This window comes from Mobula hypostoma, chromosome 11 (genome assembly GCF_963921235.1).
Source record: "Mobula hypostoma chromosome 11, sMobHyp1.1, whole genome shotgun sequence".
In the NCBI taxonomy this organism is placed as follows: Eukaryota; Metazoa; Chordata; class Chondrichthyes; order Myliobatiformes; family Myliobatidae; genus Mobula; species Mobula hypostoma.
The window spans coordinates 112,791,392-112,818,481 of record NC_086107.1 but is presented as its reverse complement, the minus strand read 5'-3'; the positions used below and the strand labels follow the sequence as shown (position 1 = coordinate 112,818,481).

Genomic DNA, 27,090 nt, shown 5'->3' with positions numbered 1-27,090 from the left:
GATGGAGCTATGAACTTAGACCCCAAGATCTCTCTGCTCAGCAACACTGTACTGTCTCCTTGCATTTGCCCTCCCAGGGTGCAACACCTTCCATTTATCTGGGTTGAACTACATCTGCCATTTCTTTGCCCATATCTGCAACTGGTCTACATCATGTTGAATCTTTGCCAGTCTTCTACACTATCCACAACTCCACCACTCTTGATATCATTTGCAACTTACTAACCCACTCATCTACATTTTCATATAAGAACTACATCACACAAATAGAGCTTTTACATTCAGTTGACAAGATTACCAGTAAAATTATCTTTTGATAACAGAATGGTGGCTACAGGAAGACTTTAAGTAATGGACAAGGTCCTGACTACAAAGTAAAATGATTGTCCACAGGTCTAACAGTAAATCCAATTTTCTATTAAAACATTGGGTGCACTCTATTACGTAATCAATGAAACTCCTGAACCTTGGACATCATCACTACTGCATTCTAGGTCTCCACTTAGAAGCTTTGTCTACGGTTCCTGGTTACCACGTTAGCACAAACCACATCCCTATTTACTCATTACTAACCCTCACTGTTCTTTCCCCTCCATCGCCTATTTATTTCCTAAATAGTTGGAAGTTTTGTAGATGAGGCACACAAACTAGAATTGCCCAAGACCGACTCTTAGTCTAAGCTTGCAGTACATATGGGGTGCCTAAGTCCTTTGCAAAGCACTGTATTTGTCAGTGGAGCTGAGTGTAAGCTTGTAAATCTGCTGCCAGGAGCAACGGATGTTGGGGAAAGAGGAGTGCTGAGGGAGGGGTGTGGGACAGGTGGCAGAGGAGGAGTGCCAGAGGTTGGTGGAGCAGATGCAGGCGCATCCAATCTTGAGACACCAGGCAAAGTCATTTGATTCCAAACAATTGTGGTTTATTGATCATTGCAGAATGTCTCTCTGGTGCTTCCCATTCCTTCCCCTTGTCCCATCCATGGTTCCCCTCTCCCTGCCCCCTTCGCACTCTCTGTCCACAACAGAGACCCATATGTCAGAATTGGGTTTATCATCACTCACAATGTCATGTTATACACACACAAACTGCAGAGATGAGGAAATTTTTTAACCAGAGGGCGGTGAATCTGGAATTCATTGCCACAAACAGCTGTGGAAGCTAAGAAATTGGGCATATTTAAAGCAGAGGTTGATAGGTTCTTGATTTGTAAGAATGTCAAAGGTTACAGGGAGAAGGTAGGAGAAAGGGGTTGAGAGAGACATTAAGTCAGTCATGATGGAATGGTGGAGAAAACATGATAGGCCAAATGGCCTGATTCTGCCCCCGGGTCCTATGGTCATCACGTAAAATCATCAATAACAGTGGCTTCTCTTTATGTAGGACCCTTAATGCGGCAAAAGCTTATCAAAGCACCCCATGGGAGCATTACATATGATAGCGTTTCAGGTAAGGGAATCATGGGTAAGCAAAAGCTGCGGGTTTTAAGGACACCTTGAGGAAGGAGACGTTCAGGGAGAGAATTTCAGAGAGTAGCTCAAGGAGGCAGCAGTAAGAGCAGTTAAATTCCGCGATGATCAAAAGGATGATTGCTGGAGCAGAGAGATCTGAATCACTCAGTTGCAGGAAGGGAGGCATGGGAGGACATAGAAAGACTTGAAAGTGAGGGCAAGAATTTTAAAGTGGAAGCATTTCAGCCATTTTTGTTGATGTGATTTCCCAGAGGGGAGGGGAAACTGCTGGGTATGATGTGTAGACATATCGGCTCCAGCCTAGTAACTGACTTCTCTTTTGACTTTTTCCCCTCCACTTCTGTCTGTTTCTCTTTGGGCTCTCTCATTTTTACTCTCCTCATCTCTGCTTCCCCACCCCCCCACCCCACCGTATAGGCCACCGTCCTGGAAGAAATGCCTCCATTCCCCGAGCGGGAATCCTCCATCCTTGCCAAGCTGAAGAAGAAGAAGGGACCAGGCACCATGACTGACTTGGAAGAAGGGAAGAAGGAACAAACAGAGGTGAACGGTGGTGTCGAACCTGTTGTGAATGCCAGCACAGTGGTGAGTGTGACTTTGGTGAAATGCCTATATTCCATTCGTAAGGCCAGTGATGTTGTGGGGATGGAACTGGACTCTCTGACGGTGGTGACTGAAAAGAGGATGCTGTCCAAGTTGCATGCCATCTCGTACAGTGTCTCCCATCCACTACATAATGTACTGGGTGGGCACAGGAGTACATTCAGCCAGAAACTCATTCCACCGAGATGCAGCACAGAGCGTCATAGGAAGTCATTCCTGCCTGTGGCCATCAAACTTTACAACTCCTCCCTTGGAGGGTCAGACACCCTGAGCCAATAGGCTGGTCCTGGACTTATTTCCTGGCATAATTTACATCTTACTATTTAATTATTTATGGTGCAACTGTAACGAAAACCAATTTCCCCTCCGGGATTAATAAATTATGACTATTCTTTGATCTGTTCAGAACCATATAAGGATAAAGATTATCTTTATTTGTCACATGCACATTGAAACATACAATGAAATGTGTTGTTTGCATTAATGGCCAACCCATTCCGAGGATGTGCTGGGGGCAGCCTGCCAGTGTTGCCATGCTTCCCGTGCCAACATAGTGTGCCCACAATTTACTCACCCTAATACATAGCTTTTGGAATGTGGGAGGAAACCGGAGCAACCAGAGGAAGCCCTTGTCATCGTGGAGGGAATGTACAAACTCTTTACAGGTAGTGTCGGGATTGAACACTGGGCTTCTAATTGCTGGCGCCGTAAAAGCGCCATACTACAACGCCACCCAATGTGTATGTTCGTGGTCTTCTGCTGCTGTCGCCCCTACTTCAAGATTCAATGTGTTGTGCGTTTAGAGATGCTCTTCTGCACACCACTGTTGTCAGGCATAGTTATCTGAACTACTGTCACCTTCCTGTCAGCTTGAACCAGTTTGACCATTCTCCTCTGACCTCTTTCATTAACGAGGTGTTTTCGCCCACAAAATTGCTGTTCACTGGATTCTTTTTCATACCATTCTCTCTAAGCTTTAGAGACTGAACGTGAAAATCCCAGGAGATCAGCAGTTTCTGAGGTGCTCAAACCACCCTATCCGGCAGCAACAGTCGTTCCACAGTCAAAGTCACTTAGATAACATTTCTTCCCTATTCTGATGCTTGGTCTGAACAACAACTGACCAAGTCTGCAGCCTTTGTGCATTGAGTTGCTGCCACATGATTGGCTGATTAGGTATCTGTGCAGGTGTACGTAATAAAGTGACCATTGAGTGTATATAATTCTGACCATGTGTCATACTTGGTACTATACATTGCACCACCTACCTCCAATTCAGAAGGCTGTAGTTGCATTTCAGGGACTTGAGCACAAAATTCAAGCAGTTGTTCAGTGCTGAATAGAGAAAACACTGCACTGTCAGAGATAGTATCTTAATTACAGTAGGCTGGGAGCTGCCTCTTCCATCTACTTCCAGAAGGGAAGAGGTAAATTGGTGCAGAAAAACAAACTTCAGAAACCCAGAGGAGACTAAACTGAAATATGTCCTTTGCGTCGCTCTTCCGACACAATGAATGTCAGAACCAATGGGAGCACCAGCTGGTTGCTGGTATGAGAATCCATGAATTACTTCACCGTACCATAGGAATCTGGTGCTGGAGATAATTGACCTTTAACCTTCCTGAAACATAATTGGGCACCACAGTAGCATAGCGGTTAGTGTGACAGTATTACAGCTTGGGACATTGGAGTTTTTAGTTTAATTCTGGTGTCCTCTGAGAAAGTTTGTACATCCTTCCCATAAGCAAGTGGGTTTCCTCCGGATGTTCCAGTTTCCTCCCACAATCCAAAGGCGTACTGGGTAGGTTAGTTGGTTATTGTAAATTGTCCTGTGATTAGGCTAGGGTTAAATTGGTGGGCTGCTGGGCAGCGTGGCTCAGTGTTCTGTGCTACATTCAATTCAGGTTTACTTGTCATTCAATCATACATGAATACAGCCAAATGCAAAACACCGGGGCCAAGGTGCAAAACACAATACCAACCATCACGCACGGCACAAAGCACGTACAAGAGAGTGAGCACATGTAAGATATCAGTAAAATACGGTCGCACAAAAAATAATTCCAGACCCGGAGTCCATGAATGTCACAGAAATCTGCAGTCCGCCACAATACAGCTTATCTTCTCAAAATAAAAAATAAATAGAAGTAATTAATACTGATGTTGCTGGCCAACTGCAGATATAAGTCACTAAATCCACATCCCTTTTAGAGTTTGCATGAAAAACTATAACAGGTGGAAAGTTGTACAGCATGGTAACAGGCCTTTCTGGCCTGAGTCTGTACAAATTGTGCCAGTCTGTACAAGTCCCAGTTGCCTGTGTAACTCCTCCCAATTATTGTTGAGCTGATGTTCTGTATCATCAGAATCAGATTTAATATCACTGATGTGCCGTGAAATTTGTTGTCTTTGCTGGCAGCAGTGCAATGCAGTACATAATAATAGAAAAAAAAATGTGAATGGAAGTGTATATACATTAAATAGTTAAATAAGTAGTGCAAAAATAGAAAAAAGTAGTGACGTATTGTTCATGGGTTCAGTATCCATTCATAACTCTGATGGCAGAGGGGAACAAGCTGTTCCTGAATCGTTGAGTGTGTTTTCAGGCTTCTGTGTTCATTCCTGATGGTAGCCAAGAGAACATAATCAGTTCTTTAGTCTTACTGACGTTGAGTGGAAGGTTGTTGCTGGGACACCACTCAACTAGCTGATATTTCTCACTCCAGTATGCCCTCTCATCACCGTCTGAAATTCTGCCGACAATAGTTGTATTGTCAACAAAAGTTACAAAAGCAACCCTTTTTGGAATGTAAGTGAATGACCCAATTTCTGTTAAAGACCATCAAGCATAGGAGCAGAATTGGGACATTTGGCCCATCGCGTCTGCTATTCCATCACAGCGATTTATTAACCCGTTCAATCCCACTCTCCCGCCTTCTCATAAGCTTTGAAACCCTAGCTAAACAGGAAGCTATCAACCTACACTTTAAATATACCCAATGACTTGGCCTCCACAGCTGTCTGTGGTAATGAATTCCACAGATTCACCATCCTCTGGCTAAAGAAATTCCTCCTCATCCCTGTTCTAAAGTGACATCCTCTTACTCTGAGGCTGTGCCCTGTGGTCTTAGGCTCCCCACTATGGGAAACATCCTCTCCAAGTCAACTCCATCTAGGATTTCCAATATTTGGTAAGTTTCAGTGAGATTCCCCTCTCAACCTTCTAAACTCCAGTGAGTATAGGTCCAGAGCCACAAAATGCTCCTCGTACATTAACCCTTTCATTCCCGGGATCATTCTCGTGAACCCCCTCTGGACCCTCTCCAATGCCAGCACATTCTTTCTTCTGAGGGGTGCCAGAACTGCTAACAATACTCTGTGCGGTCTGACCGAAGCCTTACAAAACTTCTTTGATACCATCTCCTTCCAGTAAATCCTCAGAAAGCCTTTCCTACAGAATAACCATTCACTCACTGAAACAGCATTCCCACAAATTTTATGGAGCCACTTTTCAACCACAGGCTACCTAGTTGTGCAATTACAGTTGAGGAAAAATAGATGGTCCTGCCCATTTAGTATAAATGAGTCGTAATTCGGTGCTGTGATTTATTTATTTATTTGGCTGTTCTATAACCGGATCTCCTGTTTCCTGTAGTCCACGCCTTCCCCTTCTGCTGACTTGCTTGGCTTGAAGAGTGCTCCTGCTGGTGGAGGCAGTCTGCTGGTGGATGTATTTTCCGATACTGTGCCCACCACTGGGACTCTGGCACCAGGAGCTGAGGACAATTTCTCCCGGTAAGTGTAGAGCATGCAGTCAATTTCCAATCTCTTGTTGGTTTGGGAGGGGCTTTTGCCACTGGTGTTACTTAATTTCAATCCAGCCAGTGTAACTATGAATCTGTACAAAGCCAATTTCGGGCTGTTTGATCAGCGTATACATACGTCAAAGTTAAGTTTACTGTCAAAGTTCAAAGTACAACCTTGAGATTCGTCTCCTTACAGGCAGCCACAAAACAGGAAACCCAAAAGAACCCATTTAAAATAAAAAGACAAATACCCAATGTGCAAAGAGAAAGAGGGAAAACAACAAATTGTGCAAACAATAAAAGTAATCAAATGGCATTTAGAATGAAAGTGAGTCCTCAGGCATGAGGCCCGGATCAGGCCCACAGCCTCGGCCTCCGTTCACTCCGCTATGTACTGAATGTCACAGCCCTGAGACACGAAGTCCGGATCAGGCCCACAGCCTCGGCCTCCGTTCACTCCGCTATGTACTGAATGTCACAGAGTCCGGAGACACGAAGTCCGGAGCAGGCCCACAAACTGGGCCTCACTGCAGTGAAGAGCGAAGTAACTGTCGCGGAGCCCGCAGACACGCAGCCGGGGCGGAAGCAAAGCTACACGTGTGCACAGGTGCAGGAACTTGGAGCAGAATCACAAACACACAGTATTAGATCGGCAGCGTTCAAAGAAAAACATGAACGGAACATAAATGATGCACATTTTTACAAGAAAGACATGAACGGAACATAAATGATGCACATTTTTACAAGAAAGAACACAATTAGAACAAAACAAAGTAGAAAGTGATCATTATGTTGCTATACTGTAGTGATGAGGGTTGTACTGGTTGGCAAGAGTGGATTCGTTGACATACAGTACATTGTAAATATTCTGTGAGGTTTTTTTAAACTTTCACTTATGCCCACTAAGGTTCCTCGGTTCACATTTCAGGCTTTGTAGCACTGCTGTGATATTTGGGCACCCTTCCTGTATGTTAGTTTTAGACATGGTAAAGGTAAAGTTCCTCCCTGCACCATTGGGCACATTGGGTGGCAACCTGGTGTTTCTTTAGCACATGTCAATTTCACAAGGCCAAGTTGCTAGCTCAACGCACAACCCAGCACGAGTGGAACTTCTGCACAGAGCCAGCCGGACTCGAACCCGGGACCTCTTGCTCTGAAGTCCAGTGCAGATACTACTGCACCACCACCACAGTAGGGTAATACACACAAAATACTGGGGGAACTTAGCAGGCAGGTACCATGTACTGAGGGAAACAAACAGTTGACGTTTTGTGCCGAGACCCTTCATCAGGATAGGTCATGATGAAAGTTCTCAGTTCGAATGCTGTCTGACCCACTGAGTTCCTCCAGCATTTTAGTGTGTGTTGCTCAAGATTTTCACGGGGGCCACTGTAGCGTGGCGGTTAGCGCAATACTATTACAGCTCAGGGCGTCGGCGTTTGGAGTACAATTCCAATGTCATCTATAAGGAGTCTCTGTTCTCCCCATGGACTGTGGGTTTTCTCCAGGTGCTCTGGTTTCCTCCCACAGTCCAAAGACATACCAATTACTGGGTTAATTGGTCATTGTAAATTGTCCTGTGTTTAGGCTAGGGTTAAATCGGGGGTTGCTGGGGGTCGTGGCTCAAAGGGCCTGTTTCATGCAGTATCTCCATAAATAAATAAATTTCCAGCGTCTGTAGACGCTTGCAAAGCAGAGATATGGACATGATCAGAATTAATTTTTTAAAAAATTTTCTATATAAACCACAGGTGAGAATTAAAGAGAGCTCTGCGTTGTTTTTTTTAACCTGTTTCAAACCTTTCATTGCTGGCAAAACTGTGCTTCACTCTCCAGTTAAAATGGTTAGCTGTGCACAGGTAACGCACATCAAAGTTGCTGGTGAACGCAGCAGGCCAGGCTCGGCCCAAAACGTCGACTGTACCTCTTCCTAGAGATGCTGCCTGGCCTGCTGCGTTCACCAGCAACTTTGATGTGTGTTGCTTGAACTTCCAGCATCTGCAGAACTCCTGGAGTAGCTGTGCACAGGGCAGGTTTTGTCTGCACCTTTGTGTAGTAGTTTTACCGCAAAGTGCCCCACCCTGTGGCCAGAGTGAGAACTGTTAATGTTTGGTCATCCAGTCTCAGGCCCAGACAAGTAATGTCCCTTGGCTGGTATTGCACCCTTGTCGCAAAGGATGGAGTAACTACGCTGACACGGTCTTTTACATTGTACTGTTGCCATGGCAACCTTTTTTGTAGTTTGGAAAGGTGACATGATGGGGGTGAATCTCTTGGGTTGGGAGCATTTCTTGAACAAGACGTTAATGGATTCAGACAATGCAATTTAAAGCATAGAGCATTATAGCACAAGACAGGCCATAGGTCCACTATGTTGTGCTGATCTTGATGCCAGTGTGTACTAAATAAGACCATAAGACAGGAGCAGAATTAGGCCATTCAGCCCATTGAGACTGCTCTGCAATTTCATCATGGCTGATTTATTATCCATCTCAACCCCATTCTCCTGCCTTCTCCTCGTAAACCTTGATGCCCTTACTAATCAAGAACTTATCAACCTCTGTTTTAAATGTACTCAATGACTTGGCTTCCACGGTCATCTGTGGTAATGAATTCTACAGTTTTGCCACCCTCTGACTGAAGAAATTCCACCTCATCTCTGTTCTAAAGGGACATCCGTCTATTCTGAGGCTGTGTCCTCTGACCCTAGAGCCCTCCCCCCAATAGGAAACATCCTTTCCACGTCAACTCTATCCAGGCCTTTCAATATTAGATGGGTTTCAATGAGACCCTTCCCCTTCTCCCTCTCCCCCCCCCCCCCGCATTCATTTAAAATACAGCAAGTACAGGCACGGGTCTTTCTTCTGGTAATCATCCATATCTCTCCATTCCACTTTCAAATCTCTTGCTAACTCTTCCTTCAGTTAGTCCTGACGAAGGGTCTCGGCCTGAAACATCGACTGTACCTCTTCCTAGAGATGCTGCCTGGCCTGCTGCGTTCACCAGCAACTTTGATGTGTGTTGCTTGTCTCTCCATTCCTTGTATTTTTATGTGCCTATCTAAAAGTCACTTAAAGCACCACCAAACTGTCTGTTTCTACTACTTTCTGGTAACCCATTCCAGGCATCTATTATTGTGCTTTTTTTAAAAAAAAAAACAACTTTGTTCTTCATGTTGCCTTTAAGTGTCCAATCCCCCAATCCAGCCTCAAGCTTGTCCTGTAGTATTTGATATTTCTACCCTGGGGGAAAAGATTCTGACTGCTGACCCTCTTTATGCCTGTCGGAATTTTGGAAACCTTTATCAGTTCTCCTCTCGGTCTTCAATGCTCTGGAGCAGGACTTTCCAATCTTTTTTATGCCACAGACCCCTACCATTAACTGAGGGGGCCATGGACCCTAGGCTGGAAACCCTTGCTCTAGAGAGAACAACTCAAGTTTGTCCGATCTTTTAGCTCATAACCTCCGATCTGGGTAGTGTCCTGGTAAACTACTTCTGCGCCCTCTCCACAGTCTCTTCATCTCCACATCTGTCCTGTGATGGGGTGACCAGAGCTGCAGACAAGTGCGGTCTGACTGAAGTTTTGTATCATTACAACATGAATCCTGTGTTTTTATACTCAACATCCCTACCAACAAAGGCAGCCATACCAGACCTGCCAATTTCACCTTGTCCTCTTGCAAAACCACTTTCAGTAAACTATCAATCTGCCTCCCAAGAACCTTCTGTGCCTTAAAGCTATTAAGGGGTCTATCATTATCTGTATACTTTGTCCTTTCATTTGGCCTCACAAAGTGCAACGCCTCACACTTGTCTAAATTAAATTCTATCTGCCACTTCTCTGCCCATATCTGTAACTGATCTATACCGTGCCATGTTCTTTGGTAGTCTCTTACATTGTCCACAACTCCATCAATCTTACTGTCATCTACAAACTTACTGATCCACCCTTCTACATTTTGTGCTGTACACTCAGTGGCCAATATGTTGGGTAAAGGAGTGGAACCTGGTGTGGTCTTTTGCTGCTGTAGCCCATCCACTCAAGTTTTGTCACGTAGTCCGTTCAGAGATGCTCTTGGGCACGCCACTGTTGTAGTGTGTGGTTATTTGAGTTTCTGTTGCCCTCCTGTCAGCTTGAACCAGTCTGGCCATTCTCTCTCATTATTAAGGCTTTTTCACCCACACAACTGCCTCTCGCTTGCTGTTTTATGTTTCTCACACCATTCTCTGTAAACTCCAGTGAATGTTGTGCGTGAAAATCCCAGGAGATCAGGAGTTTGAGATACTCAAACCACCCTGCCAAGGTCACTTAGATCACATTTCTTCCCCATTGTGATGTTTGGTCTGAACAACAGAACCTCTTGACCATGTCTGCATGCTTTTATGCATCGAGATGCTGCCACATTGATTAGATATTTGCAATAGTGAGCAGGCTTATCAAATGGCCACTGAGTATATATTGCAAACAACAAAGTACCAGCACCAGTCCTTGTAGAACATCGCCAGTCACGGACCTCCAGCCAGAGCAAACGGCGTTCCATCTTCTATGCAGAAGCCTGTTCTCAATCCATGTTTACAATTCACCCTAGATCCCCTGCGCCTTTATCTTTTGAATTAACTGGCTGTCCTCAGGGCTTACTCCCGAAGCCTTTCCTATAAGTGGGTATGGCTGCAAGGCAGCGGAGGTTTGAAATGAGAGTTTTCCCTCTCTTAGATGGACTGCCTTCCCAGGTTGATGAGCTCCATCTACCCAAAGCACTGGTTTTAAGGCACCAGGACCTGCCTTCGCCCCTTCTGTCAGTAGAAAGAGTTCGACCAGGCTTAGAGGCTAAGCCACACGAGAAGGCCAGGAGTTGGACTTGGTTGTCAGAAGCTATTTGAGGCGCATGCCGTGAGGAGCACTTATAGGTAGTGGGAGCTTGGCCCCACTACCACTCCTCAACTTGACAACCTTGGATTCGGCTTCAGGAGTAAACCCCGAGGACAAATCCGGAGCTGGAGTCCCTAAGGCAGTCCGATGTTGCTTTCAACCTTGCTCTGGCAACTCCTTCAACGACACCGGTACCAAGCTGTATCGGCCCTTGCCCTTCCCTTGGACAACATCGGTGGCGTGGAGAGAGGAGACTTGCTGTTTGGGCAACTGCCAGTCTTCCATACAACCTTGCCCAGGCTTACGCCCTGGAGAGACTGAAGCAAGACTTTCCAGGCGCAGATCCATGGTCTCGTGAGACTAACGGATGCCATCCAACTGACTGTGAGGGAGCTTATCAAATTGTCTCCATATGGACAATGTCCTGTGCCCTCATCCTCAAGCTCCTCTGTCACCTCCTCAAAAAAAAACTCTCATCAGTTTTGTTAGGTGTGTCCTACCCCATACAGAGCACTGCACAGATAACCACAAATGCTGAGTCCCTGATATTTGAGTTTGTATGAAATACAAAATCCAGCAACTGTACACAATCCAAAAGGAAGATACTGCAGTTCAAGTTTTCTCCAGCCAGGTACATCATATTGTTGCTGATATCACTCAGTGCAACACACACGAGTTGTTGGTTTGCCTTGGACAGATTCTGTCTCATCTCTCACAACAGAATATTTATGATTTTGAACGTGTAATCTAAATGTAGCCCCCCTGGCCAACCTCAGGGTCGCTCGGCTCGCTGTCGTTTAGGGAAACAGCCCTCTGCCCCGCCAAACTGGGTAATTAGTTTGTGTGGATGCTGTGTGATGTAACCCACCCCACCCAAATAACAGACAATACACCAGATATGGTTAAATAATTTACAGTTTATAGATATTACTGGAACTATATAATTAATAGAGAATAAAATATAAAAGGAAAATAAAAGGCGCCACACTTATCAAAGTTCAATCTCTTCGTGCACAAACAGTTGGAGCTCAGGGCCCTTCTTCACCCTGCGACCTCTGGGACCACCTCGACCCCCCGCCTGGGACCAACAATGGTGGTCGACCAGACGCTCCACACTGGTCCATCCCTGTCTCCTCTCCTCGCCGAACGCCCTGCTCGGGGTCCAACCCCGTTAGCGGACATCACAGCACCTGGTCCATCCTCTGTCTGTCTCTCCCACCTTCTGCCCCAAAACCCCGCGCATACAGTATCTTCAAATACACCAAAAGCATAACAACTATCCCAATTGGTTCGTAACATATTCTTATCACACTCTAAACCAAAACAAGCTGCTACCGCAAAAACTTTCTCAGCGTTTAACATAACAAAGAAGCATTCCCAAGTATAACATAGCAAAGAAGCCATTTTAATGAGCCTACGCAGTAACATAAGAGACGAAACCCCCTTACTATTGAGGGTGTACTGTTGAACTGCTAAACTCCGGTATCTTCAATATTGTTCGTGGTTTCTCTGCCTCCGAGGTGCTCCACAACAATTTTTGTGCTGAAGAACTGAGTCCTGAAGAAGCCCTTGACTGTCTGTTTACTCCATCGATGCTGCCTTACCTACTGAGTTCCTGCAGCATTTTGTGTGTGTTGTTATAATAGCAGAAATATAGAAGTCTTGAGGTGTTTCTAATAGTTTTATTCAGATGCCTTTTAGTCACACAGCAAAGTTTTCCTCTTCACACACTTTTCTGGAGTTTACAATGCACTTCTGTAAGGCCAAGATCCCCTAGTACAAATAATACCTACAACAAGACTCACTAATTTCACCTTGTCTTGAACATTGATGCTGTTTTACCTGTTGGCAGTCTGTATTGGATTTAAACTTGTGTCCAAAAGATGCAAATTACTGTTTGAGTTGCTTTTCCCTGACATCAGCAATAATTCCTGTAACAACAGCAACACCTGAACATGGTAGCCTATGTTTTTCTTTCCTCCACACCTGGTTAGTTCTTTTAAACACCTTTTGTGGTGCCACGGTAGTCTAGCACCTAGCGAAACCCTATCGCAGCTCGCGGTGTTGGAGATCAGTCCCATCACCATCCGTGAGAAGTTTGTACGTCCTTCCTGTGAGCGCGTGGGTTTCCTCAGAGTGTTCTGGTTCCCTCCGACATCCCAAAGATGTACCTGCCAACTGGTCATTGTAAATTAGGCTGGGATTAAAGAGGTGGGCTGCTGGGTGGTGCAGCTACTGTGGATGGAGGAGCCCGTTTCACATTCTATCTCCAAATTCAATAAAATTGGGCTGTGTCGAAAGGATACCAGCACTCTTTTCACCCCAAGGACCAGAGCCGAATTGTAGCACAGACCAAACACGATTGGTGTCATCTCTCATTTAGAAGTGAACCAGTTGTAGCCAGTGTCAGATCCTGGCTATTTTCGATCCCTTCGTTCTTTTAGTTCAGGAATGAGCGAGAAACTGATTCTTCGTGATTGTTTATTTTAAAGTTTAAACAGAGCACTTGAAACAAAGTAAGGAGCTGAGAAACAAAACAGTTTAAAGAGATTCAGTATGGCGCTTTTGAAAAACCTATTACCCATATACTCCAGATAACAGAAATTCCTTAGATGAAGATAAACCAATTAAAAGACTACACAATTATAACACGTGTAAATGTGCAAATTAAAAGTGAAAAAGGGTGGTAAACAGTTGTGTAACTGCTATACTGCCCTCTGCCAGTAAGTGGGGACGAACCACCACATACTGTGAAAAATACCTGTTCGTTAAAGATACAAATAGTTAAAAATACAAATTATGTCAGGAAGAAAGAAACTACGAATAAAACTATGATTTTAGTCTTGCATTAATTCAACCAGCATCCTATAAAAAAAATTTTTAAAAACTGATTCCAACACTTGTTTCTACCGAGATCTGTTGTCCACAGCTATGAATGCAGAGTGATAACTAAGAGTGAAAGTGCCCTTCTTTTGCTATAGGCCTTCATCTTCTGAACATGTGAACTGGTTACAGAAAGCTCTCTGCTATCCGAGAGTGGAATGGGGTCATGTTTGTGCTTTATTCCAGGTCTGGTCAATGCAGTGCCTGATGTCAGGTGTCTGAAATGAGATCACCCTCCCTGCACAAACATCTCTCGTGTACACTCAGTGGCCATTTTATTAGGTACAGGAGTGTGCCTAATGAAGTGGCAACAGGAGTGGAACCTGGTGTGGTCTTCTGCACTGTTGTAAGGCACGGTTATTTGAGTTACTATCACCTTCGTATCAGCTTGAACCCATCTGGCCATTGTCCTCTGACCTCTCTGTCATTAACAAGAAGGTTCTTGGCGCGAAACGTCGACTGTTCTGTCTTTTCCATAGATGCTGCGTGGTCTGCTGAGTTCTTCCAGCATTTTGTGTGTGTGTCATTAACAAGGTGTTTTTGCCACAGAGCTATTGCTCACTAGATTTTTTTTTGTTATTTGTACCATTTTCTGTAAACTCTGTAGACACAGCAAACTAGGCAGTATCTACGGAGAAGAGTAAACTGTCGATGTTTCAGGCCGAAACCCCTTTTCAGGACTTCTCGGCCCACAACGTCGACTGTTTACTCTTTTCCATAGATGCTGCCTGGCCTACAGGGTTCCTCCAGCATTTTGTGTGTGTTGCTTTGGAATTCCAGCATCTGCAAATTTTCTTGTGTTTGAACAAGACTGTTGTGCGTGAAAATCCCAGGAAATCAGCAGTTTCTGAGATACTCAAACCACCCCATCTGGCACTAACAATCACTCTACGATCAAAGTCACTTAGATTACATTTCTTCCCAATTCTGATATTTGTTCTGAACAACAACTGAACCTCTTGATCATGCTTGCATGCTCTTGTGCATTGAGTTGCTGCCACATGATTAACTGATTAGATATTTGCATTTATGAGCAGGTGTACTTAATAAAGTGGCCACTGAGAGTATGTCTACAAAATGTCTTATAATGTTAGTTTTTAAATCCATAAATTTAAAGGAGAAGCCTTGTGACTCGATGTTTATTTTGCGTAGTTCTATGGTGGTTGCATTGATTTGGTCTCTCCTTTTGTTCCCTCTGTTCCTCTGCACGCTTGCCTCTGCTTTGGGATGGAGCAGAAGCCTGGATCTGCCGGGTGAGAGCCCTGCCTCGTTGGTGGATGCAGCCCTCTGTGCAGAGTAAGCTACGTAATGCTGAATAAACCTGGACTGTTCAGATCCCTCCATCCCCGCTCACCCCACCCCACCCCCCAAACAATCCGCTCTGAAGCTGTGTCCAGGCCCCCAAATTGAAATATTGGTTACTCCCGAGTGACTTTATACCACGAGCGCCACAATAACATGGTGGTTAGCGCAATGCTATTACAGTGGAGGTGTCAGAGTTCAGTCCTGACATTCTCTGTATGTCCTCCCTGTGGAATGCATGAGTTTGCTCCTTGTGCTCCTGTTTCCTCCCACAGTCCAATGCCATACCGGTCAGTAAGTTAATTGGTCATTGTAAATTATCCCGTGATTCATTTAGGGGTAAATCTGGGTTGTCGGGGTTTGCAACTCGAAGGGCCAGAAGGGCCTATGCACTGTTTTTCTAAATTAAAAATAATAAATTACTGTATTTTATTTAGGCTGTTGCAGTTACAAGTAGGTAGGAAGGATCCAGAAACTGCTCTTGTTTAGAGTGCTTAATTACTAGAACATATCACTGCCCACAACGCCACGATCATATCTTGAAAATTTATCACTTTCAAGTTTGAAGCTTTTGTCAAGATTTCAGGCAAATGAATCTCACAGGAACATGTTAATATGTTCCTTTTGAGTCAGTTACGTGTAGTGATAATCCAAGAAACAAAAAAATACACCTGTGGTTTAATGGTGAGCAGAGAGGGGGGAGCTGCCAACCAAGTACAGTTAGGATATGTTCGGGTATGGTGGCATAAGACATAGAACAGAATTAGCCCATTCAGCCCATCAAGTTTGTTCTGCCATTCCATGGCTGATTTGTTATCCTTCTCAACCTCATTCTCCTGCCTTCTCCCCTTAACTTTTGATGTCCTTTCTAATTAAGAATCTTTCAACCTCCGCTTTAAACATGTCCAATCACTTGTCCTCGACAGTCAACTGTAGCAATGAATTGCACAGATTCACCACCTTCTGGCTAAAGAAATTCATCCTCCTCTCCATTCTAAAAGGACGTCCCTCTATTCTGAGGCTGTACCGTCTGGTCCTAGACTGCCCTACCATAGGAAACATCCTCTCCACATCCACTCTGTGTAGGCTTAGAAAGCAAGTTACAGGTATACAAAGCCTGAGCTACCACAGGAGCTGAGGAATTTAAATTCAGGAAATTAAATAAACCTGGAATTTTTTTCTTTAAATGTCAGTGGTTAAGTAAAACTTTGATAGTGCAAGCTGATTTCCTGTTCTGTTGGCTGTAACTGTTACTAATGCCCAATTACTCATTTACATTATTTCACTTTCTGTTTTGCATATTCTATAGACATTGGAACATTTTACAGAGTGGGAGGTGTGCAAGCGCTCCGGATCTCAGATCCTGCTGCAACCCCTTTCGTGTTCCTGGTTCCCAACTCCTGGTCCACTGTCTAGGCCTGGCTCCAGCTCTTGCTGCACATTCGCAGTTGCTCTCTTGGACCTCTGGTTCATGTTCTTGGCTAGCAAGTGAACCAGAGGGTGTCCAAACAGTGGATGCCAGATTATCCGAATCTTTTTGCGCAAAGTTATAGAATTGTTCAGGGAGGGAAATGGTTGTCCTTGCCTCTGATGCCCACGGTAATGCTCGTGCCTCTTAACTGTCCTCTGGAGCGGCTACAAGATGTTCTTCTATGCCTAGGGATGGGCAATACTTGCCAGTGAATTAGTAAAAATAAACGTGATTTATATATTATGCAGTGAGATTTATGAAGCCAGTCGCTGAATCTGAAGTAGATATGTAGCGTGAAGTAAGGAGATAGGCCAACTTAAGTCCAAGTTTAATTGTCATTCAGCCAAACACATGTATACAGCTAAACGAAACATCGTACCTCTGCTGCCAAGGTGTAAAACACATTACATACAGTCACACACAGCACACATAGTTACCATCCAGCACGTACAGACACAAAATAAAATTAGTTCAACTCTCTTGAGTGACACTGCCTGGAGATTGACAGGGTGACATAAAGGATAACTTGCATCGATTCACGTAATGCTTCCCGCATTTGTCACATGTTAGTTTGTGTGCATCAACTAGGGAATGTTCTTTGCCTGTCCTGTTACATGCTCAAACTGAACTAATGTTTTTAGGTGGCTTGAATGAAGCTAGCTTCTCTGTGGCTCTGTGTGGGGATGATTTAATCCAAACCAATATTAAATGGAATACAGTGCATCGGGGATTTGCATGCTTCAATGTTGCCCAAATAATTTTCAGTTTGATGCTGCCTGCCTTTTCTTTTCTCACTTCCAATTCTCGTTCCCATTCCAACATGTCGATCCATGGCCTCCTCTTGTGCCGAGACAAGGCCACTCTCAGGGTGGAGGAGAAACATCTTGTATTCTGTTTGTGTAGCCTGATGGCATAAATATTGATTTCTCCTTCTGGAAAACTAATTTCTCTTCTCTCTCTCTCCCTCCCCCCCCCCCCAAATTCTCCAATCTGATCTCTTACTACTTCACACCTGCCTATTTCTTCCCCCATGGGTCCCCTCCTTCCCTATCTCCCACAGTCCACTGTCATCTTCTATCAGATTCCGCCTTCTCCAGGCCTTGAGCTTTCCCACCCACCTGGCTTCACCTGTCACCTTGCCCTCTCCCCACCTTTTTATTCTGGCATCTTCTCCCTTCCTTCTCAGCCCTGAAGAAGGGTCTCGGCCTGAAACATCAACTGTTTGTTCATGTCCATAGATGCTGCCTGACGTGCTGAGTTTCTCCAGCACTTTGTGTGGATTGCCTTTTGTCTGAATAAAATTGAGCTCCAGTTCTGGACAAGTGATGTCTCATCACCGATGAACATTGTCTTACACCTGAGGCTCTGTGATGGAGCTAAATTTGTTGATTGTCAGACAGAGTCACTTGGCTCTGCATTGAGCTTTTTATTTCATTCAGTTCGATGTTTCTGTGCCCACTGGGCTTTGAGACTGTTGTGATTGTAGTTAATTCAGAAACAAAGGTTCTGAACTTAAAGAAGGGGAACTTTGAAGTTATGAGACGTGAATTAGCTAAGATAGACTGGCAAATGACACTTAAAGGGTTGACGGTGGATATGCAATGGCAAGCATTTAAAGATTGCATGGATGAACTACAACAATTGTTCATCCCAGTTTGGCAAAAGAATAAATCAAGGAAGGTAGTGCACCCGTGGCTGACAAGAGAAATTAGGGATAGTATCAATTCCAAAGAAGTAGCATACAAATTAGCCAGAGAAAGTGGCTCACCTGAGGACTGGGAGGAATTCAGAGTTCAGCAGAGGAGGACAAAGGGCTTAATTAGGAAGGGGAAAAAAGATCATGAGAGAAAACTGGCAGGGAACATAAAAACGGACTGTAAAAGCTTTTATAGATATGTAAAAAGGAAAAGACTGGTAAAGACAAATGTAGGTCCCCTGCAGACAGAAACAGGTGAATTGATCATGGGGAGCAAGGACATGGCAGACCAATTGAATAATTACTTTGGTTCTGTCCTCACTAAGGAGGACATAAATAATCTTCCAGAAATAGTAAGGGACAGAAGGTCCAGTGAGATGGAGGAACTGAGTGAAATACATGTTAGTAGGGAAGTGGTGTTAGGTAAATTGAAGGGATTGAAGGCAGATAAATCCCCAGGGCCAGATGGTCTGCATCCTAGAGTGCTTAAGGAAGTAGCCCAAGAAATAGTGGATGCATTAGTGATAATTTTTCAAAACTCGTTAGATTCTGGACTAGTTCCTGAGGATTGGAGGGTGGCTAATGTAACCCCAATTTTTAAAAAAGGAGGGAGAGAGAAACCAGGGAATTATAGACCGGTTAGCCTAACGTCGGTGGTGGGGAAACTGCTGGAGTCAGTTATCAAGGATGTGATAACAGCACATTTGGAAAGCGGAGAAATGATCGGACAAAGTCAGCATGGATTTGTGAAAGGAAAATCATGTCTGACGAATCTCATAGAATTTTTTGAGGATGTAACTAGTAGAGTGGATAGGGGAGAACCAGTGGATGTGGTATATTTGGATTTTCAAAAGGCTTTTGACAAGGTCCCACACAGGAGATTAGTGTGCAAACTTAAAGCACACGGTATTGGGGGTAAGGTATTGGTGTGGGTGGAGAATTGGTTAGCAGACAGGAAGCAAAGAGTGGGAATAAACGGGACCTTTTCAGAATGGCAGGCGGTGACTAGTGGGGTACCGCAAGGCTCAGTGCTGGGACCCCAGTTGTTTACAATATATATTAATGACTTGGATGAGGGAATTAAATGCAGCATCTCCAAGTTTCCGGATGACACGAAGCTTGGCGGCAGTGTTAGCAGTGAGGAGGATGCTAAGAGGATGCAGGGTGACTTGGATAGGTTGGGTGAGTGGGCAAACTCATGGCAGATGCAATTTAATGTGGATAAATGTGAAGTTATCCACTTTGGTGGCAAAAATAGGAAAACAGATTATTATCTGAATGGTGGCCGATTAGGAAAAGGGGAGGTGCAACGAGACCTGGGTGTCATTATACACCAGTCATTGAAAGAGGGCATGCAGGTACAGCAGGCGGTGAAAAAGGCGAATGGTATGCTGGCATTTATAGCGAGAGGATTCGAGTACAGGAGCAGGGAGGTACTACTGCAGTTGTACAAGGCCTTGGTGAGACCACACCTGGAGTATTGTGTGCAGTTTTGGTCCCCTAATCTGAGGAAAGACATCTTTGCCATAGAGGGAGTACAAAGAAGGTTCACTGGATTGATTCCTGGGATGGCAGGACTTTCATATGAAGAAAGACTGGATGAACTGGGCTTGTACTCGTTGGAATTTAGAAGATTGAGGGGGGATCTGATTGAAACGTATAAGATCCTAAAGGGATTGGACAGGCTAGATGCAGGAAGATTGTTCCCGATGTTGGGGAAGTCCAGAACAAGGGGTTACAGTTTGAGGATAGAGGGGAAGCCTTTTAGGACCGAGATTAGGAAAAACTTCTTCACACAGAGAGTGGTGAATCTGTGGAATTCTCTGCCACAGCAAACTGTTGAGGCCAGTTCATTGGCTATGTTTAAGAGGGAGTTAGATATGGCCCTTGTGGCTACAGGGGTCAGGGGGTATGGAGGGAAGGCTGGGGCGGGATTCTGAGTTGGATGATCAGCCATGATCATAATAAATGGCGGTGCAGGCTCGAAGGGCCGAATGGCCTACTCCTGCACCTATTTTCTATGTTTCTATGTTTCTATGTTTTGCATGGTAGCACAGAACACTCTGATATCTGGTACCTGTTGTCTGTAACCTAACTATTAGGAGCATTATTCTGACCCCATCTGCCCTGCTACCAATTCTGCCTATGGCTGACAATCAGAAGATGCGGTGCAATATGTATCAAGACAGAAGCCTATGCTTCCTCCTTACCTTCCCGACTTTGGGCACGGAATGGCTTGGCATGCGGTAACGGGCTTTTCCTCCAGCTCTCCCATGTGGAATGTACTGCTATGCCTGCCTGGTTTAACCCTGCACGCTCCGTGAGGCTTTTCGCACAAGCATGCCCTGGGTAATGACCACGCCAGCGGCCCGCGCAGTCACCAGAGAGGCTTAGCGTAGTCAGTTTGTCCCACGTCAGCAGGCATGCACAATGAGGTGAGAAAATGGGAAAGAGTGAGGAGTGCGGCAGACTGGCACGGGACGCTGCACTGCATTGTCCAGACGAGTCTAGAGAAATAACTCAGTCCATTCTTCACAACAGGAGCATATCAGTCATATCCTGGTACAACCCGGTTCACAGTTTCTAACCACTTCAAAGTTCAAAGTAAATTCATTAGTCAAGTCATTTAACTATATACATGTATATGATGTACGTAATCATATAATGTATATGGAAATGAGACAATGTTTCTCTGAACCAGGGTGTAAAGCACAGTAGTACACAACATACTATAACTTATGAAGGTAAGGATAAAATCTACAGATAAATCACGCATAAATAACAACTGAAGTGCTTAAATTAATATTGTAAACTATGGTAGATTAACCAGTGACACTTTGAATGCTTGGAGTTCAGAAGCCTAATGGCCTGAGGGAAGAAACTGTTTCCCATCCTGACCATTCTTGTCTATATGCATTGGAGTCTCCTGCCTGATGGTAGAAAGTCAAAGACGATGCTGGATGGATGAGTGGGATCCTTGATAATACTAAGGGCCCTGCGTACACAGCGCTCCTGATGAACGTCCCCGATGGTTAGCCGGGAAGCCCCTGTGATCCTCTCGGCTATTCTCACAGTCCTTTGTAAGGACATGTATGTCACCATACTCTACCCTGAGATTCATTTTCTTGCAGGCATTCACAGTTAGTACAAATAAATACAATAGAATTAATAAAAAGCTACACACACAGACTGACAAACAACCGATGTACAAAAGAAGACAAATTGTAGCAAATACAAAAAATATCAATAAATAATATTGAACTTGTTGAAACTCCTTGAAAGTGAGTCTTATAGATTGTAGAATTGGCTGATTGTTGAGGTGAGTGAAGGTATCCACACTGGTCCAGGTGCCTGGTGGTTGAAGTGTAATAACTGTTCCTGAACCTGGTGATGTGGGATCTAAGGCATCCCAGTAACCTGTGTGTACCGAGGGCAGCACTGTACATGGTCCTGATGTCTCTGGTCGCCAAGTTGCTGGTTGAGCTAACAGAGGAAGATGTGCTTTAGGAGCAGGAAGAGTCGTCACCTTTGGGGATGCGGGGGGGGGGGTAGGGGGGGGTAGAAACTCAGGAGAAGAGTCAATCCTGTGTGTAATTATCCTGAGGAATATGATTAAACATAGTCCAGCATGGATTTATTTATTTTTAAACCTGATTTGAACAATCTTCTCCTGGTACCATTAACAGTTCTACTTCTTCAATTAAAGTTTCAACCTTAAATTATACATTACGAACAATTTGATGCTTGTTAACAGAATTGTGCTTTATACTCCATCATTTCTCTCTAATAATTTCTCTCTCTGCCTCTTTCTCTGTCATTTTTTTTCTCTCTACCTCTCTCTCTGTTTGTCCTCTTGCTCTACCTCAGTGCTGTCGCGACTGTGCCTACTGCTGGCTCTGAGGATGCTTCTTTGCCTGTGCCTGATGCTGACGATCTCCTCAACAAGTAAGGAGATTACTTCTCTCTCTGTTTCAGGGTGCTTTCTTTTCATACAAGAATGCTGAGATGCCTTTTATAAAAGCAGTGTTGTGGCTGCTGGTGTTCTGCTGGACGACACCCCTTTCTCCCTCCACTACAGATGAGGAAAGTTCAGCAACTTTAAGTGATCACTCTTTGTTTATCCGGAATTGCTATTTTTTGGACCTGATGCTCCGAGTTAGTTTTAATCCAGTGGCTTGTTTTAATGTTTCCAACATGGAGGTCTTTCATCTAGGGATGTTTTGTGCCCCTTTTTTCATGGGGTCTATTTTCCTTGGGGCATTTAGTGTCGAAAAGATCTATCAGGATGTTGCCTGGAATTGGGTACACCTGAGTTGCAAGCAGAGGCTGTGAAGATGAGAGCTTGTAACCTGGAACATGGGATATTGAGGGGGTGACAAGGCGTCAAAGATTATGGGGAGAAGTCAGGAGAATGGAATTGAGAGGGAAAGTAAATCAGTAGAGTAGACTTGTCGGGCCGAATGGCTTAATTGTGCTCCCATGCTTTATGGGCATACAAGTTGATAAGGGGCATGGACGAGGTTGAAGTGCAAAGTTGTTTTCCTAAGGAGGAGGTGTTAAAAACAGTCATGTGTTTCAGATCGGAGGCAGATTCAAAAAGGAACATCGGGCAGCTACTTCAACCAAAAGATGCTGCAAGTTTGGAAGGAGCTGCCAGAAATAGCAGTTGGGGCAGGCACATTAGCAATATTTAAAAGCCATCTAGTTAAGTAAATGAATAGGAAAGGTTTAGAGGGCTATGGGCTAAATGCAGGCAGATGGGACTAGCTCGCTGGGCAATGCAGTCGGTGTGAGTTAGGCTGAATGCCTATTTCCATGCTGTCTGAGTCAGAATTCACAGGAATGTTACCAGGGCTAAAAAGATGTGGTAAAGCGCTCAACGTATTCTCTTGATTATTGCAGATTACAAACTATTCTCATCAATTTGTTCAAGTTAATTAAGGGCATGATGTGGAGAGAAATTATTTCCTCTTGCGCAGAAGTCCAGAATAAAGAGGTCACACAAAAGTACAGTCGGGATGTTCTGAAGCCAAGTCAGAAAGCATTTCTTTACACAAAGTGTGCTGGATATCTGGTGCTCTTTTTTTTCCCCCTAACAGTTCTTTTTGAGGGAGTATTTTTATTTTGGTAAGGTTGTTTTTGGGAAAGGGATTTGAGTGGCATCAAATAAAGATGTGTAAATTGGGTCAGCAATGATCAAATAGAACAGTACGATGGGCTGAATGGACTGGGTAGTGCAGTTGAGTACCTGTTCACGTGGTGTCACATCGCAATGTGTTCGTATTTGATTTGGCAGCAACTGATGCCTGTCATGAGATGCACTGTTGTCACGCTCAGGTATCGCTAGCCTGATAGTTAAGCAGAGCTGGAGAATCTTGATACAAGCAAAGACAGGTGTTCATTGAAGTTTCTGGGCAGTTTGATAGGCCTGTGATCTGAGGAAATCTCTCCCCAATGGGGAGCTGAGGAGATGGAGTACTTCTGCCACTCTGCATGGTACGCCACTACCACCTACTGGACAGTAGCGGGAGTGCCTCTTCTGACAAAAGGCATCATTGTATGGAAAAAAATTCTCTTTAGATGCAATTAATTTTGACTTTAAATTTTGCTTTCTATAGCTTTTAGAAATTTGATTCTTTTTTTTTACCATCTTTTAATCCTGTGACTGTAGAAACTGGTATGTGGCTGGTAGGAGCATGGTAGGCTGTGGTCCTGGTGCAGGTTGATGGCAGCTTGAATGGTTTTGGCCTGTTTCTGTGGTGTACTTCTCTACGACTCCAACTGTAAGATACAGTAAGGGTCAGTCAATTGTAGAGATGAGTGTTGGATCCATTCAATGTCAATTCCTTAGGAAGGTACTGGGATATAGAGCTTGGGAAAAGCTGGAAGAAGGAAGTGATTAGATTATGAGGACACTCAGTCCTCGTTTATTGTTGTTTAGAAATGCATGCATTAAAATTCGGTATATTACTGGAGAAGATGAAAAAGTTTATTTTTGTACATCTCAACAAAGTTAGTTCACTAACACAGATAAATTAACCCGTGCATCAGGAAAGAGTAAATGTATTATTGATACCAAGTATGTACGGGGGGAAATTACAGTCTTAACCACACGAGCATGGACCACACTAACACAAAAGCCAAGTTTATCTTCAGCATTTGAGACTGAATTAAATACATGAGAGTAGTATTAGAGTGGAAGCTATACTTTAGTAGGACCAACCATGGTCGGTCTTACACAGATTATAGTAGGGCACTGAAGAATGTGATAGAACAAAGGGATCTGGGAATACAGGTACATAATTCAGTGAAGGTGGCGTCACAGGTAGATAGGATTGTAAAGGACGCTTTTGGCACATTGGCCTTCATAAATCAAAGTATTGAGGACAGGAGATGGGATATTATGTTGAAGTTGTATAAGACGTTGGTGAAGCCTAATTTGAGTTATAAAGTAAGATTGAATAAGTTAGGGCTTTATTCCTTGGAACGTAGAAGGTTGAGGAGAGATTTGATAGAGGTATATAAAATTATAAAGGGAGTAGATAGGGTAAATGCATGCAGGCTTTTTCCACTGAGGTTGGGTGGGACTAAAACGAGGTCATGGGAGGTAAGGGTGAAAGTTGAAACATTTAAGGGGAACATCAGGGGGAAATTCTTCACTGAGGGTGGTGAGAGTGTGGAATGAGCTGCCAGCACAAGAGGTGTATGCGAGCTTGATTTCAACATTTAAGGGAAGTTTGGATCGGTACATGGATGGTAGGGTTACAGAGGGCTATCGTCCCAGTGCAGGGCAATGGGCGTAGGCGCAGTCTAGAGCTGAGCTGCTGTACTTTTCTATGACCCTGTGCTGGCCAAGGCTAACTTACATCAGATTGCTGAACTTTCTGATGGCCTGAAAATTGGGATTTGTCAACCAAGTTAAATATTAGCTAGACTGCACCCTCAGCCAGTCACTCATTGGAGTGTAAATGTGTGTGGAGAGGCAGATGCTTATTGAACGGGGGGGGGTGCAGTTTGTGAGAGGTTTTGAATTGAGGGGCCTCGATTTTGACTGCAAGGTGAGGTGGCCTCAGCCTAGAGTCCTACTGTGCAGTGAACAGTCACCAGATGTCTTGCAAATGGGACTCTTTTATTTGTGACTTAAAAACAAAAACTGGGATAATACAGGATGAAGTCTCATTGGGGTTCAATAAGATTTTACTTTTGAAATTGCCACACTTTTACTCTTGAATTTTTGGAAGTTACCCATTTCAATTCTGCCTTTCCTGGCTGGTGTTAGATTTGAAGAGAGCACTTAGAGTTGTAACAGTGGGATCCAGATGGTGTCAGAATCACCCTTGACATTGGGAGCAAGCCTTGGGGGTAAATGAATATAAACAATGGATTTTCCTTTTTTTTCTGGGGTGTTGGCACTTCTGCTTTGGGGTGGGGTTTGGTGACTGCTATTTCTATCAGTGTGTTCCCTTAGCTGTAGCTGATAACAGTAACTTGCCAACATTACTGACTCTTTACTTGCTGTCTGTCCACTCCTCTTCCCAATGTAGGTTTGTCTGCAAGAACAATGGGGTCCTATTTGAAAACCAGCTTCTCCAGATTGGAATAAAATCAGAATACAGGCAAAACCTGGGTGAGTGACTGGGACCCTTTCCTTCAGCTTAACGGCCCTTGGTTGGGATAAACTACTGCAGTTTCGGGGATTTGCTCTTGCAGCTTACTTGCAATGTAAAAATCCCTTTTGTGTTTGAAAACATTCATTCAAGTCTTTTTATTCCTTCTTCCCCAAGCTTTTTTCCCTCCATTTTCCTGAAAGCACTGCCCTCCTGCAGCATGCTTCGAAAAGTCGTTGTATACAAATAAGACTTTGGCAGAGTACTGTACATATGGCACCCAATATTTATTTTGCTTTACAGCACGGTAACAGGTCTTTCCGCCTCAACAAACCTCTACTGCCCAGTTGCACCCATGTGACCAATTAACTTCCTAGCTCGAATGTCTTTGGAATGTGGGAGGAAACCCACACATTCATGAGGAGAACATGCAAATTCTTACAGACAGCAGCAGGAATTGAACCGGGTTGGTGCTAGTCTGATAGTGTTGCACTAACGTGCTGCCCAATATCACTTGAAGGGTATCAGGTCATTCACAGAGTGTGGGAGTAGTACCCCAAATCTCTATCACAGGGTACATCTTCCTGGGATGTCACAATGTCACTTTAATAAAGCCATTTGAGGTCTGTTTAAAATAAAACAATATTTTGGCTCTGAGTGGGTTGCTTGCTTATAGTTTTGAAGATCAAATTTCTTCATGAACAGGTTTTTTACATGGTCATCAAAAGCACTGTTACTTTCTTGTATCTATGCATCTAGGTCGAATGTACCTGTTCTTTGGGAACAAGACATCCGTCCAGTTCCTCAACTTCGCAGTGAATGTTAGCTGTCCTGGAGAGCTGCAGAATGATATCCTTTTTGATTTTGTTTGGCAAACGAAGGGGAGTACATTTGTTTTCAACTTGAGGTGATTCAATGGTTCCATTTAATATCAGAGAATGTATACAGTGTACAACTTGAAATTCTTACTCCTCACAGACATCCACAAAAACAGAAGGGAACCCCACAGAATTAATGACAGAAAGAAAAAGATTAAGCCCCGTCTCCCCCCCCCATACACAGGCAGCAATAAAGCATCAACCTCCCCCTCCCCATCCATTTCAGCAGCTCCCACCACCCACCAAGCAAGCAACAGCAAAGCCCCCAAAGAGAGACCATGATCTGCAGTCCAACAAAAACCATTGTTTACCCGATAATTTGATGTGCCACAGGCTCCCTCTCTCATTAACAAGGGACAGAGGGATGTCGCCCATTACGCAGCAAGCGGGGAGACCAACAAGCAGTCGCTGTTACGATGTTGCAGTCTGCCGCATTGCTTTTTTATTCCGAGAGGGTGTGAAAGGATCAAAAGGGAGATTTACAAAAAGTGTATATTACCTCATGGA

General features: G+C 44.2%; 1 protein-coding gene across 4 annotated transcripts in view; it reads left to right on the top strand.

The window, feature by feature from the left end:
- ap2a1 (adaptor related protein complex 2 subunit alpha 1) overlaps window positions 1-27,090 on the top strand; it is a 109,816-nt gene that overhangs the window by 68,212 nt on the left and 14,514 nt on the right. The window contains exons 14-19 of one of the 4 annotated variants that reach the window (XM_063062916.1): window positions 1,884-2,051; window positions 5,725-5,864; window positions 14,866-14,925; window positions 21,966-22,043; window positions 25,643-25,725; window positions 26,465-26,555. In XM_063062916.1, coding sequence (XP_062918986.1) covers window positions 1,884-2,051; window positions 5,725-5,864; window positions 14,866-14,925; window positions 21,966-22,043; window positions 25,643-25,725; window positions 26,465-26,555 — 620 coding nt within the window. The remainder of the gene's footprint in view (window positions 1-1,883; window positions 2,052-5,724; window positions 5,865-14,865; window positions 14,926-21,965; window positions 22,044-25,642; window positions 25,726-26,464; window positions 26,556-27,090) is intronic. The other 3 variants (XM_063062917.1, XM_063062918.1, XM_063062919.1) reach the window with 3 other exon arrangements.